The sequence below is a fragment of the Galeopterus variegatus genome, unplaced genomic scaffold (assembly GCF_000696425.1).
Source record: "Galeopterus variegatus unplaced genomic scaffold, G_variegatus-3.0.2 Scaffold3264, whole genome shotgun sequence".
In the NCBI taxonomy this organism is placed as follows: Eukaryota; Metazoa; Chordata; class Mammalia; order Dermoptera; family Cynocephalidae; genus Galeopterus; species Galeopterus variegatus.
In genome coordinates this window covers 209,946-225,534 of record NW_007729375.1, presented here as the reverse complement: position 1 = coordinate 225,534, position 15,589 = coordinate 209,946, and the positions used below count along the sequence as shown (strand labels likewise).

Sequence of the window (15,589 nt, the reverse complement as noted above, 5' to 3'; positions counted from 1 at the left end):
GCTGTCCTATTCCTTTCTGTATCATTTCTTATGTCATTTCATCATCCCCAGCAGAAGCTCTTCAACCTTCCAGCCTCTCGCAAAGTATAGTTTAGAGGCCACCTACAAAAGAACCATTTAGGCTAGTTGTTAAAATCCAAATTCCTGGGCTCACCCAAACTTGGTGAATTAGAAAATCCAATTCCAGGGCCTTAGAATCTGCACATTTACAAATATCCAAGAAAATCCTAGAGTATTGATGAGCACCCTGTCTAGTGCTAAAGCTGTCTGCCTTGAGTTTGAGCTCCTCTACATCTCTGTCCCCCTCCCACCCTCTGTCTCACACACCCACATGCATGCACACAAGTAGTCTTTATAAGCTCTTCCATTTGTCCCTACTACCAGTGTATGAGATTCTATAGACATAAATTTATTGTTTATACACTTCTAAACATTTGCAAAGATTTAGAGATATATTTCACCTGGTAGGAATTAATAGAAAAACTGGAAAAACATAGCAAATGACCATCTTTGGTAAGTATTTCTTTGAAAAACATTTTATCCTGGATTTCTTCCTGGATAGTACTCACTGAAATGTTTCTAATGGGGAAAAAAAAGCATAAATTTAGAGGTAGATTGAAAATTTAACAGCACACTGGACCGATGTCATATCTTTCTAGTGAATGAAATGACAGTTTCTAGCAATGCAAATCTGTATTTGCACATGATGAAAATTATGACATTAGGAAAAAATAAACTCACCACTTCTTCATGTCTGCACTTTCTCACATTAATTCCATTTATCTGCAATGAAAAGAGAAGCAGAGTTTCACATGCTATATTGTAAATTGACTTTCTATTTTGGTTGCACGTAGATACTGATGATAAAATATATACCTGTAGAATTGCATCCCCAATAAAAAGCAGTCCTGAAAGCTCAGCTGTAAATGAAAAACAATTGATTATACATTGACTATTTTTGTCACACAGACAAAAGAGTTTGTTAGTGAAATAAAGGTGAAACTGATAAATGAAACAAAAATTTAAATGTTTTACATAGTTAGCATCTTAAACAATCCACTAGGAATGAAAATTCAAAACAATAGTATGATTTGGTACACTTTTTTGAAAAACATGCAGAGATGTTTCTATTTAGTTGTACCATTTCAGACCTTACAACTGCAAAAAATTGGTGGATATTTCTGGGTGGATGAATACACTTTTCTCATGCACTTATAATTCCGAGGTCTCTGTGATAATATTTAGGTCATAGACAGTCAATCCATTAGCTCTGCAATTGACTCCAACTTTATTTTTAAACATTACATTTACTGATTTCAGTCAATGCAACAATTGCTCTATATCTTCATTGCTTTTCTTAGATGAGGTTTCATATGAAGGGGTGAGTAAAACTGCATATGAAAAATGGAAAAAATCTGAAATTGCCTTTACCAGGTGTGACTTATCATTAGTTTTATTTGTTTAATGAAACCGTTGAAAAGCTATGCAGACCGTACTTCATACAGGGTCTCATGGTTTATTATCTTTCATTCTTGCTCCCCTTCTGTGAGAGATGCCCTTCTGTGAAGTGATGAAGAGCATGGATTCAGTAATCAAACTCAGCCACTTACTGCCTGATCATGAGGAATCTGGAGCTAGACACATACTAATTTATGATTCACTCTTCAAAAACAATGGCACAAAGGAATGGCTACTATATCATTCTCTAAACTTGTTACCTCTTTGCTCCTTGGAGATTTTTGAAATGACAACTGGAATATTATGCTCTGCTCCTCCCTGGAAAGAGAAAATCATATATTGTATTATTTAACCTCGTAAAGATTAATGCAGCATATAGCTAAGAAATTGTTATACAGGCTATGAATATTATGTTGAGTGGACAGCAGGCAAATTTTGTTAATTTGTGAAATTTCTCCTCTCAGTAGATGGTGCCCCCATGAAACTAATCCACCTGTTTAGCATTTAGCTGAGACGTCCAATAATTAATAAAAATTAACATTGAAAGTTTTCATTTCTCAAGAAAAGATCAATTATGTCTTTAAATAGGCATTATATTCAATGTGTAGTAATGCTGTCCACTGTAGGGATTCTTATTTAGGATTCCAAAACCAGATTATTATGTATTTCTATTATCTGGCTGAATTATTCTGTGCTGGTGACTTAGCTTCCAAAGAGGTCCCTGCACCACAAAGACCTCTCTGGAAGCTAAGTGACCAGAAAGACCTTTACCTGCACAAATGGATAAACAAAATTAGAATGTGCATGCATAATGGAGAAGGGGCTCATTTGCATTTCCTTACTTAGTGTTAGATTCCTCTTTGTGTGAGAGTACATACCAAGCAATTTACAGAATGAAATACACTGCCTGGAATATTGCCATAGTGCTTTGTTATTTGACCAAATGAAACATGAAAAAGGTAAGACAAATAAGTGCACTAAATTTACATGAAGGAAAATAAAATAAATTTTTAAAATAACTGCATAAAAATCCTATTTCTTTATTACAGAGTTGAGAAGTTTGAAAGCCATAGATGAAAAATCAAATAGGTATATTAAAAAATAAAGGGTCATGTAGAAAAGAAGCATAGTACTTGTAACACAGCATAGTTGAAAAGGCAATCAAATTTCCATTGGGGGTGCTCAATCTTCAGAATATGTAAAACTCCTAAGCTTCTATTATTTTTTTATAAGGACAAAAATTTATTTTAGAACAGAAACGTTTTTACCCATAAATGTCAATTTTTAACATGTTAACAGTGTAATTAAATATAAGATAGTTAATTGTTTTTGGGAAAAACATTGTTATTCAACTCTTTATTGGCAAGTAGAGTCCTTTCTACTTCTGGAATATTAAGGTGAAACGTGATAAATAAGATAATGAAAACTTAGGTTGAAATTCAAACACACTACTCATCTCCCTTTTCCTCACTATTTCCACTAACCCACCATCCATCCCCCACCCCTCACTAACTCTGTGAAGAAAGTCACTGGCGTGGTCTAAAGTGGCTCCTTATTTTAGATCTGCCTTTCAGGCTGCACGTCCCTAACACTCACTGATCTGCCTTTCACGCTGCACGTCCCTAACACTCACTGATCCCGTCTAAGATGGTCTCTTCTCTCACCAAAGGGATGGTGATTTGTGACCGAGAGTGGGATAAAAACTAACACATGGTAAACACTGAATAAAGGGAGCTATTATCCCACTGAAGTCTATCAATTAAGATTTATAAGTAAAATCACACAGCATTAAAGTGGTAAGTGAGATGAAGGACTAATTGATTCTAAAACCCTTAATGATTATTTGTTAGGACTCCAAGTTTCTAATCCCCTCTACTCTGTTTTATTCTTTTCCCATTGTACCTATCAGCTTCTAACCTACTATAATATTTTGTCTTTTCTTATACTTATTATTTTTTTCTCCTTCTCCCCTTTCTTACTAGAATGTAAGTTCTATGAGGGTATTGAAGTTTTCTGGTTGTTTATTTTGTGCATTGATGCAACTTCGTTGCATGAAATAATCTCTTTTTTATCTTTGAAATGTTTGTTGATTGAATGAATAAATGAATGAATGAAGTCTGAGGCTTTTTAGGCCTAGCCTATGGCTGCTAATAGTTTCTAGAGACACTTGGAAATTGGAAAGGATATTAAAAATGCATTTACATTTTTTAGGAAAAAACCCTGTTTAACTCAAGTGAATCATCAACTGGTGAAGTTTTAGGTAGCATAAAAAGATGAAATAAATTATCTAGATATTGTGGTTGAAATGCTTTGGGGTACAACATTCATGCCAGTCTGGTCTGTATGGCTATCATCAGAGTATTTCCCTTCAGCTGTTTTTGATCTCACACTTTTGTCTTGTTTCACTACTGAATCAAAAATTTTTTTTTTCTCTTCCCCTCGTTCTTTTTTTTTTTTTTTTTTGTCAATATACAATGTAGTTTTTCTTAATGCTCAGATTTTTTAATGCGAGTTATCATGGCAGAACAGTGGGAAACGTATTGTTGAGTCTGTCTAGAGAAAAAGCTGATAGTAATTCCTCTTTTTTCTTTTCTTTCTTTTCTTTTTTTTTGGCTGCTGGCTGGTATGGAGATCTGAACCACTGACCTCGGTATTATCAGCACCAGGCAAGTGAGCTAACCAGCCAGCCCTAGAGATGGCAATTTTCTTAAGGTCAACTCAATAATACCATTCTTTCCTCAGCAATCAGACTTATAACTATCTTTTAATGACAAAATGTAACTTACATTCATTTTGACAAAATTTTTCTTTTATATGGAAAATTTCTCCTGAAATTTCAATGGCTTGAGTTTTTTTATTTTTTATTTTATATTTTTTTTTAATATTTTTACTTGGAACTCTGATAAATTTTTTAAACTAATTTCTATAACAAATGACTTTATTAATTAGATAGTAAATTTTAAGAGAAAGATCAGAGGATAAAATTAGAACTTAAAATTATAGTATCTTCCTTTATTGAATGAAATGTGAGAGCAGCTCAGTTCTATTAAAGTTAATTAGATTTGTTTCAGGACCTAAATGGGAAAATTTAAGGTTTTGCAGCCAAGAATCAAATAATGTGGCTTGCTCTGTTTAAAACAGATAATAGTCTTCCCATTACACTTTGAATAAAAATCCAATTCCTTAACTGTTGTTTGTTGTGTGGCCTCAGTCTCCCTGCACAGCTTCACCTCAGAGCCACATTCATCATTCTGTGTGCTAAAGGATGTCAACATTTACTACTTTCTCTGCCTGGAATGATTGTTTCTTCATTCTTAACCCAGTAAACTCCTATTCACTCTGTACCTGAGATTTCTGCTAAAAGGCCCTCCTTCAGTATCTCTTTACTTGAATTAATTCACTTTTGAGCCAGTGTAACAATCTGATCAAAGTCTACTTTTGCAACAGTGTAAATGGCCTGATGTCAGGCTGGGGCTCCTTCAGCATCTTCTCCCTAAGGAGTCCCTGCACCAGGGATGTGGCTCAGGATCACTGTCTGGAGAATGACTGAATTAACCGAGCAATATTATTCCAGCAAATGGTAAGACCCAAGATTAGGAAAAAGGAACTCAATGTTCTAAAGTGCAGCCCAGATAATATTAAAACATGCATCATTCAATCTCGTAACATTCTTTTTACAAAGCATAATTGATTTTATAGCTAGCTATGTAAGAACAAGGATACAAAGTCTCATCCAAAGCATTTTGAGAATGACTCTACACAATCATCTTGCCAGCATAACTGTGAAATGCCACCAAATCAAACCTAGAATGCTTTTAGAGCACTGGGAATCTTGCCAAAGAAATCTTTTCACTTTAAAATTTTCATTATCCCAATCAATCAATCATATTCTAGGCTCTAGGGGAAAAAAGATACATAGACCCCAACTATTATTCTTGCTCTTAGAGTAAGGAAAATACTTGTAAGCAAATAAGAACAACACAGTTTTGTTTTGGCAAAAATTGAGGGTCTTTCTCACATACCATATGATTGCCTTCGTATAAAAATAAAAGATACGGAAATCTACAGAGACAAATCGATTAGTGATTGCTTAAGGCTGTGGGGGGGAATCAGGGGATAAAGGATACAGGGTTTCCTCTTGAGGTGATGAAATATCCTAAAATTGACTGTATTGCACATATCTGTGGATATACTAAACACAATTGAATTGCACAGTCTAAATGGGTAAAATGTATGGTATGTAAATTATATCTCAATGAAGCTGTTTAATAAGAAAGGTTCTTTCAAATGATGGTCAATGATTTTAACTGATTCTTGGAACGAATTCATAATCTTCAACTGAGCCTTATCATTTCCCTGTTATCTTCCTATGTTTATGTTGGAAAGGTACACATCCACTTTGTCTATGGTGGAAACAAGTAAATCAGACTCAAGTAAAAGGAATAAGGGGAGGGTTTAGTGAGAAATGTATGAGAACATGTGTGTATACTTATATCAGCAGTTGTTATTTAAAGACTTTTCCCTCAAAATCACTAATAAGTTAAAAGATGGTAATTTATTATAGCTACTATGAAAATATATTTTTATTTGGTAAATCTGATACAATTAAATACAGTTATCACCTCTTGATATTATGAAATTGCTTGCTTGATCCTGGCATTTTGATTATTTTACTTCAGAATGTGAAAATAGAGAAGAAACATGATTTGTGTCACCAAGTGGAGAGTTTAGATATAATTTAGTCCAGGTTTTAAGATATAGAGCATAGTTATTAAGGGCAAGGACTTTGTCTAAGCTTTGGGTGGGATTGAGGCCCAGCTCTGCAATTTATAACAATGGATAAGTTACTTATCCCTCAATACTTAATCTAATTGTCTGTGGAAGGAATCACAATAGTTATCTAATTTGCTGGTTGTAGTGGATTGAATTATGTCCCCCCAAAACTCCCTGAATCTTAAATTGTGCCCCCCAAATTTTATGTTTTAGAAACTTAACCCTGACTGTAACTGTTAAGAGGGTGGGAAATCCTATTATGGTAATTGAAAGGTGGAGCCTTGAAGAGGTGATTGGGTTGTTGGACCATGCAGTAGTGAATGGATTAAAAATAGTGGTCAAGGGTGTGGTTCTGAGGGCTTTAAAAGAAGAGGAAAGTCTGTCTTCCTCTCTCTGTCTGCTCTCTCTGCTTCCACCATCTTGCAATATGAGACCTCTGGGTCACTGTCATCACCACCAGATGGACTTTGGACTTCCCAGCCTCAGAAACTGTAAGCAATAAATGTTGTTTTTCTTTATAAAATCACCCAGTCTCAGGTATTCCATTATAGCAACACAAAACGGACTGATACACTGGTTGATAAAGCCAAATTAAACAAGATGTATAGTATTTAGTTCAGAATGTGGCACTTAATGAGCAGGTAATAAATACTAGCAATTGTTGCTTATAAATAATAGGATGATTAAGGGTAATAATAACTATATTTTTTATTGCTGCAAAGTTAAAACTTCCAATAGAAATCACCTTTGATCACTGATATTTACTTAAAAGACATAGATAATTTATTGCTTACATAAAGAAAAGTTCTGTATGTTGAAAAATTCTGCACAAAATATTTTTCTAGTAACAACATTTAAGACATCCTTTCCCCCAAAGGTTATTTTTTTTTTAATGAAAATGACCAGAGGTATAATTTAATAATATGCAAATGGATGATTGTATTTTAAAAGATAAGGAAAATAAAAGTCTCACAAGGGCAAGATGATGGTGTACTTTAAGGTGACTATTGCCTGTGATCATTCTTGGAAGAACGAAGCAAAAATACAAGAATATTAGATCCTGTGATGCAAAAGTGGATGCAATTGTGGAAACTACTAAGTTATTTACATAAGTGACAAGTATCAGGACGGTCCATACTATAGGGCCGAGCACTTGAAAGGAAGAGTCTACGAGAAGGGCCAGAGAGGAAGGACGCAGAAACACGGAGCTGGGCGAGGAGGCGGGAGACGCCGGTGGCAGCCGGGCTGCAGCTGCGGAAAGCTGGACAGGGGCCCCGGGCTCGGGCAGGACCCGCAGGGGGAGAGAAATCCTGTGGGAGAACTCAGGCTACACCCTAGCTGGCCTGATCCCTTCAAGGGAATCCGTTTCAGTCTGAGAACAGAGAGAAGAACATGCAATTGTAAGTGGAAAGTTTATTGATTATTTTGTCAAGTTTTGCAGAAATCCAGATTATTCTGTGAAAATCAAGAATAAGTAAATGGAAGAGTGTGACTTTTTACTAAGAGGCAAACTGAAACGAAAAACAGGAGTGGGGAAAAATCACCCAAGTTTTTAAACTTCCGAAAAATGTTTTAATCAAGGAGGACTGAATCCTGATAACGCCCAGTAAGAACCTAAATCACTGTCAAGAAGGACCTAAAGTTACACCAGGCATGAAAAAGCTTCCGAAAGGCAACCCCAGAGTGAAAAGAGCTTGGATAAGCAAAGCTTCCTGCAGGCGGAGGCGGGCACCTCCCTTTTTAAAAAGAGTTTTTGGAAGGTAAGACTGAAGTACTAGAGCTGTTCTAAGTTGAGAGAAATTCAAGAGCCCCTGGAAGAGCCTACATTGGTAAAGGCCTTTTCAATCGTCTAACATACTGTCTTCCTTCTGCTGTCTCCAGTTGAGATGGTACAGGTTTTAATTAATACTTCTCACCACAAAACTTCCAGTGTCTGCCAGAGGTGGTTACTTAACTGACACAAGTAAGGGTAAAATTTATGTTTATATATTTATGTCCATAGTTATACAAGTATTAGTGGCTCAAATTGCTCCTGACAGCAATAAATAAATGGTTCAACATCGAAATATTAATTCTGCTTCTAGCCTAGAATGATTCTTTTAAATGTTCATTATGTAAATTTTTTTCTAATTCTCAGATCTAAAGAAAATAGTTCTAACATATAAACACAATAGTTTATCCAATTCACATATGACAGGGAAAAGAGATTTGTATAATAACATTGCTGTTTAAAATAAATAAATAATCATACTTTGATATACATTTATCAGAATGAAATATAGTTTAAACAACAGGAAAACCAAGTTCAGAGGTAAGTATTAAGAAAGATGAAATGAAAAGCCATAAAAAGATCTCTTTGGAATGAATAGGTAATATTCTAAATAAAAATGTTGATATATTGGTATTTCTGTTTAGTGTGTGTCATAACAATTTTAAAATGATTTCCTTTTTTTGTCAAACCTTCTAATATATGGCACTGATCACAGTCCACTTATTACTTTTGCAGCCAATATTTTGAATGGAAAATACAGAAAATTATTTTGTTTATTATGTGTATGATAGTTTTGTTTGGATTGAAATAATGAAAATATTAAACTGAAAATATTCATTTAGCAAAATTCTTGATGCTTTAGAAATTGTCTAGATTAAAATGTGCTATTTTAATAAAGATAAATAACATTGCATTATTGGGTTTGAATTACAAATAGAAATAGCAAAAACAAAACAAAACATTTCCAGCTGACACAAAATTAATATAGCTCCATTCCACTACCAGAAATAGCATTAGTGCTAGGATCAGTAAAAATGCTTATATTAAATAAAATCAACTTTTACTATTAGATTTAGTTCATGGACTTAAACATTTACTATTGGATTTAGTTCATTTTTCTGCATGCCTCCCTGGTCTTAGTTGGTGATAGAAAAGGTAAAAGCACAAAATACTTTTTAAAACGAATGTTTTATATAGTAATATTCTTATCAGTGACAACACAATGTTATTACATATTGATCTCTTCTGAGTCATTTTCACAAAGTTGACTAGAGCTGATATTCACAAAACTTGGAGTTCTGCTTTTCATGCATATTTAACTGGGGCTCTGCTAAAATTTCATGAAATGTATGTATACCTGAGATGTATAAATGATTTTTACCCTACATAAATAAAATGCCCAACCCAAGAATCAAGATAAAGTCAAATTTCAATTATCTATGCAGAGATGTACATTTGTTAAGGGCATTAAAGTCCTTGGGTTAATGCCTCAATATTTATATAATTTCCTATCTTTTCAAAATTTCTCTTTTATATCAAAGATAATAAATTACAGGTGTGATACATGTTTAATAGTCAATAATATACAAAAATAAAAGCTCTTTAAAATGTAGTAATAAAAGTAAATGAACAAATATGGTCACTTTTAAAATAAACTATGTGCTAGAAATTTAAGTTTGTCCTACGCTTTATAAAATGGCTTTATAAAATGGAATTTACTGATTTATTTAATAAAAATGAAAACTAAACAAAGAAAAAGATAAATAGAATACCACTAATACTTCACTCGCTATCAGACCTTCTTAGTATAAAACTTGTACTTGCTGCTCTGTTCTCTGCAGGTTGGCATTTCCTACTCTGGTTGGTTGTAGGAATATATGTACACAGAAACATCATATTTGATATTTTAAATGAAACTAGATAAGCTCAATGAGCTATATTCAGTGCCAGGTAAGGTAAACTTCCCAAATCCTTTTCTAAAATTTCTGAATCAAAAGATAAAGAGTGGCCAGGTTTCTATGAGAACCAACTTACATCCCAGTCCAAATATTCAGTAGTTTGCTATAGCCATACTTGTCTAATTATTAATCAGCAAACATTAAAGTACACACAAGTTCACCCTTACAGCTCGGCCTTTGTAAGGATAGACTGAAAGGCAGCTACCTTTATGCTTAATCCAAATCCTCCTACTGTTTGTCTTCTGATGGTCACCGTTCTTTCCTGAAAGACAGGATTTTTAAGAGTGGTTAGCATTCCCTCATACGTACTGTACTTACACACCATTGTCTTCCTCTGGGTTTTGCTTTTGTTCTTTAAAGAAAAAGAAATACTTTGTGACAGCGAAGAGGCTCCAAATCTTGCAATAGATGAAGTGTTATATAATTTTTAAATCTAAGGTTTATTTGTCAAAATACAAGAGTCTATAGTGTTATTAAACTCCTAAACTCTTAAAAGTTAAGTTCTTTTCAACTATTTGTTAGACGTATTTTGGAAAATTAACTTTTACACCTTTTCTCATTTTCACTTTATGTGTTTTTGTTGTCTAAGAAATGACAAGTTTTTGCTGACATAAAAGTAACTCAATCCAATGGTAAATACTACCTTTGTCAGCCAAGGTGTTATCTCTAGCACCATCAAGTCATCTTGCTTGGGATTTGAGAGGTGTGTTTTTGTTGTCTAAGAAATGACAAGTTTTTGCTGACATAAAAGTAACTCAATTCAATGGTAAATACTAACTTTGTCAGCCAAGGTGTTATCTCTAGCACCATCAAGTCATCTTGCTTGGGATTTGAGAGGTGGGCTGGGAGGCTGCCATGCCCCAGCACCTAAACTTGAAACTGAATAAACCAAGTTCAAAACACTTAATTGCTCACTTAGAAAAAGAATGAATTACATGTGTAAGTAATAATGATAATGGCATTATGAATTCTCAAATCAGTTTCCCCGTGTACACAATAATTCAGTCACTGCCCTATGAAACTTAAAAATCACAAAGATGCTATAACCTATGGATCAAAAGTGATGAGAAACAGAATATTTGCAGTCTCGAAAGTGTCAGTACCAAAATACTTATTAATTACAAAAAGAAAACACAGCAACTTCCCAGGGGGAAAACAGGCAACATCACCAGAAATGGGACAAACACTAACACGTGCCTCTTGACAGGCTACATCATCACTTCAATGGTATTCCTATCAGAAAAGCTAACCATGAGGAAAAAATTAGACAAACCCAAACTGAAGAACATTTTGTAAAATAACTGGCTGATACTTGTCAAAACTGTCAAGATCATATCAGACAAAGAAAGACTGAGGAACAGTTCCAAACTAAAGAGACACAACTAAATGAAACATGTGATCCTGGATTGGATCTTGAACAAAGAAAATTTTCTTTCTTTTATGATAAAGAACATTATTGGGACAAATGGCAATATTTGAATAAAGTCTTTAGATTACTTGTAAAAAAAAAATCACAAAGATGACACTATGAGCACAAAAAGTCACATTTGGATAAATTCTGTAATTACAAATTTAATAAATCAGTATTACTCTGCTTTGAGGCAATCATCTCTACACAACGCATACTTTGGAGGCATACTGAAGGGCTGACAGCTTTATTTATAACCTGCTCCTTTTACATCAGTCTTCTTGAACCTTCCCGATGCATAACCATTTGGGACACCTGACCTTCTCCCCTGCACCTGGGATAGATATTTGGTATCTGGTCCCTGTGTCTCCATAAATGCCAGATTTATTTGGCTATATTATTCATTTCCAAGTGTAAATACTGTCTCTTTCTTATAGATGAAGTATTCCCTTACTCCCTTCTTTTATAGGGACTGTGTGGAACAGATAACATCATTTAAAAATAACAAAGAGAAAATAGTAAAAATGTGTGTTTCTGGTGGCTCTGGCTAAATATTTTTAAATAGCATAAAAACTCATTATTTTGGTAAGGTCACAAGCTTCTTTTTTTGGCCAAATATTTAGTTTTTGTGAATGAAACAAAATAATGCCTAAAGAATGAGATCAGCATACTAGAAATTGAGATAATATTAACTATTATCTGAGGAACAGTTCCAAACTAAAGAGACACAACTAAATGAAACATGTGATCCTGGATTGGATCTTGAACAAAGAAAATTTTCTTTCTTTTATGATAAAGAACATTATTGGGACAAATGGCAATATTTGAATAAAGTCTTTAGATTACTTGTAAAAAAAAAATCACAAAGATGACACTATGAGCACAAAAAGTCACATTTGGATAAATTCTGTAATTACAAATTTAATAAATCAGTATTACTCTGCTTTGAGGCAATCATCTCTACACAACGCATACTTTGGAGGCATACTGAAGGGCTGACAGCTTTATTTATAACCTGCTCCTTTTACATCAGTCTTCTTGAACCTTCCCGATGCATAACCATTTGGGACACCTGACCTTCTCCCCTGCACCTGGGATAGATATTTGGTATCTGGTCCCTGTGTCTCCATAAATGCCAGATTTATTTGGCTATATTATTCATTTCCAAGTGTAAATACTGTCTCTTTCTTATAGATGAAGTATTCCCTTACTCCCTTCTTTTATAGGGACTGTGTGGAACAGATAACATCATTTAAAAATAACAAAGAGAAAATAGTAAAAATGTGTGTTTCTGGTGGCTCTGGCTAAATATTTTTAAATAGCATAAAAACTCATTATTTTGGTAAGGTCACAAGCTTCTTTTTTTGGCCAAATATTTAGTTTTTGTGAATGAAACAAAATAATGCCTAAAGAATGAGATCAGCATACTAGAAATTGAGATAATATTAACTATTATGAATATATTTAGAATATTTAAAATAAGCCTTTTTGGTGGATATTGGTATATATTTATTTCTAAAAGCTAATGCAAATAATAGCATTTAATAATATACATTTTCTTCATTTTGTCAATGTGCTTCATAATTTCATCCATTTTAAAAATACTTATTCTGCTCTTATAACCTGTCACCAAATTATGTTTTCAAACCACATTAAAGTTATATTTACACAACTAAGTCTATATGTGTATTACAATTTATACAGAGCAACTTGAAATATAAAACATACTATCTATATTAAATAATATCATAAACTCCATCTTTTTAATTTGTAAGCTGAGTGTTACATACTCTCCATCTGTGCAACCAGAGGTATGGGTACATTCAGTGCTTCAGAATCTATGTTGCAAAGCCTATGAATATAAACACACCTGTACAAAACCAAAAAGAGAGATGAACATGAGTATTATATGTACACAAAATCTAATTAAAACATGAATTTATTGGAAATGTCCTTTTATTTAACAGGACAAGAGCAATGTATTAAATCAACTAATCTTTATTTCCCATTAAAGTACTTATCACAGGAAGGCTGAACATTGCAAACAATATTGGAATTAAAGTCAGAGAATTTATCAATGACTCAAATATTCACAACTTAGTATGTTTGGCAAATTACTTAAACCCTGTGAGCCTTTGTTTCCAAATCTGAAAAATGTGGATAAATAATACAGTAACAACTTCAGTTTTAGGATTAATATTTGTGAAGGACCCTGGTATATAATAGAAACAATATATATATTTTTTTAAGATGACTAGTAAGCGGATCTTAACCCTTGACTTGGTGTTGTCAGCACCACACTTTCCCAAATAAGCTAACCAGCCATCCCTATATAGGTATCTGAACCTGTGATCTTGGTGTTAATCAGCACCACACTCTCCCAAGCAAGTTTTTTAAGATGACTAGTAAGCGGATCTTAACCCTTGACTTGGTGTTGTCAGCACCACACTTTCCCAAATAAGCTAACCAGCCATTCCTATATAGGTATCTGAACCTGTGATCTTGGTGTTAATCAGCACCACACTCTCCCAAGCAAGCCACGTGCCAGCCCTGAAACAATGAATATGAACATACACACATACATAAAACACATACAAAATCTAATATTCTAGACAGGACTTCTTACCTAACAGTCATTTAAATATCTAATTTACATGTATCCACTTCACATTCAAATATCTACAATGCAGAGTAGTTCAGATACTGAAAGACTCAAACCCAGGGATAGGTGAATTAAATAGTGATCTTTATTCTTATAAAACACACAGGGAAACTACTGTTACAAAATTGCCCATCAGACTAAACTAAAGCTCTTGGATGATAGGAACCATTTTCTTAATTTCTTTCTGTAAGGAATAAACACTTGATTCCTTAAAATAATATCTAAATCAACAGGGCAGTTAGCTTAGACAACCCACATCAATTGTCTTAAAATAAAAATTTCAGTCAGAGCAAATGCATTTTAATTAGCAAATGCCATCACCTAAATTTCCTAGAACATCATGCACAGCAGTCATTAGCTATGAGGGCAAGTCAGTCAGTGATTTTTGCACAGCAGCTAACTGTGCACTGAAGTGCTGCATTCCTCTGACGGGAAGGTATGGGCACCAGGGTCGTCAGAGGTCTCTGATGCCTTTCCTCTTTCTCTGTAAGTCTGCCTTCCAGTCTTTGGTGGAGAATGTTTAGAACGTGTTCCAAATCAAATACAAAATTGCTAGTGCGGAAAGGAGTTTGGAGAGACTAAAGAGTCAGCAGAAACTGCTGAAAATCTCAGAAGCAGCACTTATTTTAATGTTTTTTAAACACCTGGGCACACACTCAATGCACAAGCAAACTCCAGCCAGCACCTCCATATGCTGTTGCTCTGTTAGCTTACTTTTAAGAAAGTTAAGAGAAATGGGCAAAACAAATTACTTGGTGTTTTAAAATCAAAATTTTAAATTGGTCACTGCAATGGTGGTCTGTGCTTGTGTTCGCTCTGCCACTCTCTTCTCTCTCCACCTCTCCACATTGGGTTCTTACCCCTCACCCCCAAAAAGACAAAAAAAAAAAAAAGAAATTGTTTCAGCTGCTCACCTCATAAATCAGACAATATCTGGAAGCCAATCTTGAAGTGTATTTAGTTAATACATCTTGAGTGTCCTAAAGGGTATTGCCTGGTAGCAAAGCACTGTCCTTTGGGAGACCAAGGTATTTTCGGTTATTTTATTTTTCAAAGTACAAAATACAGACTGGTGATCATATACACTCTGACATATATAAAATGCCTTTCTTTAATCTTCTTATTCCTTACAAAATGCAAAGGATTGAGCCCAAGAATAACAATATGGACTTTAGGAAGACTTGCTGCACACCTAAATAACCAGTATCAATGTTATGAAAAAAGCCTGTGTAAAATACTTAGTATGCTTTGTAGAAAAATACAATTATCACAATTGCTTTCTGGAATATTATATTATGTTTAAAAAATATGTATGTGCACTGTATGAACTGTATGGGAAATATATACATGTACTGTATGTACTATATGGAGATGAAAATATACATGTAACCAAAAAAATAAATCTTGGCATCATATATCTGAGCAATAGGGATTTTTGGGATATGTATGTGAGAAGTTCATGAAGAATTAGAAACAATACAGAAACTACAGAGCTTATCAGTTGGAAAATTTATTATTTTGTGCGATAGAAGCAAATAGGTTATATAGGAAAAAAGAGA

General features: G+C 34.0%; 1 protein-coding gene across 1 annotated transcript in view; it reads right to left on the bottom strand.

The window, feature by feature from the left end:
- The window catches only part of LOC103600211 (gamma-1-syntrophin-like), a 152,742-nt gene that overhangs the window by 79,568 nt on the left and 57,585 nt on the right, over positions 1-15,589 (bottom strand). Inside the window, exons 3-6 of the mRNA XM_008584457.1 lie at positions 10,166-10,222; positions 1,719-1,776; positions 877-920; positions 742-783 (exon numbers count right to left, since the gene is read on the bottom strand). Coding sequence (XP_008582679.1) covers positions 742-783; positions 877-920; positions 1,719-1,776; positions 10,166-10,222 — 201 coding nt within the window. The remainder of the gene's footprint in view (positions 1-741; positions 784-876; positions 921-1,718; positions 1,777-10,165; positions 10,223-15,589) is intronic.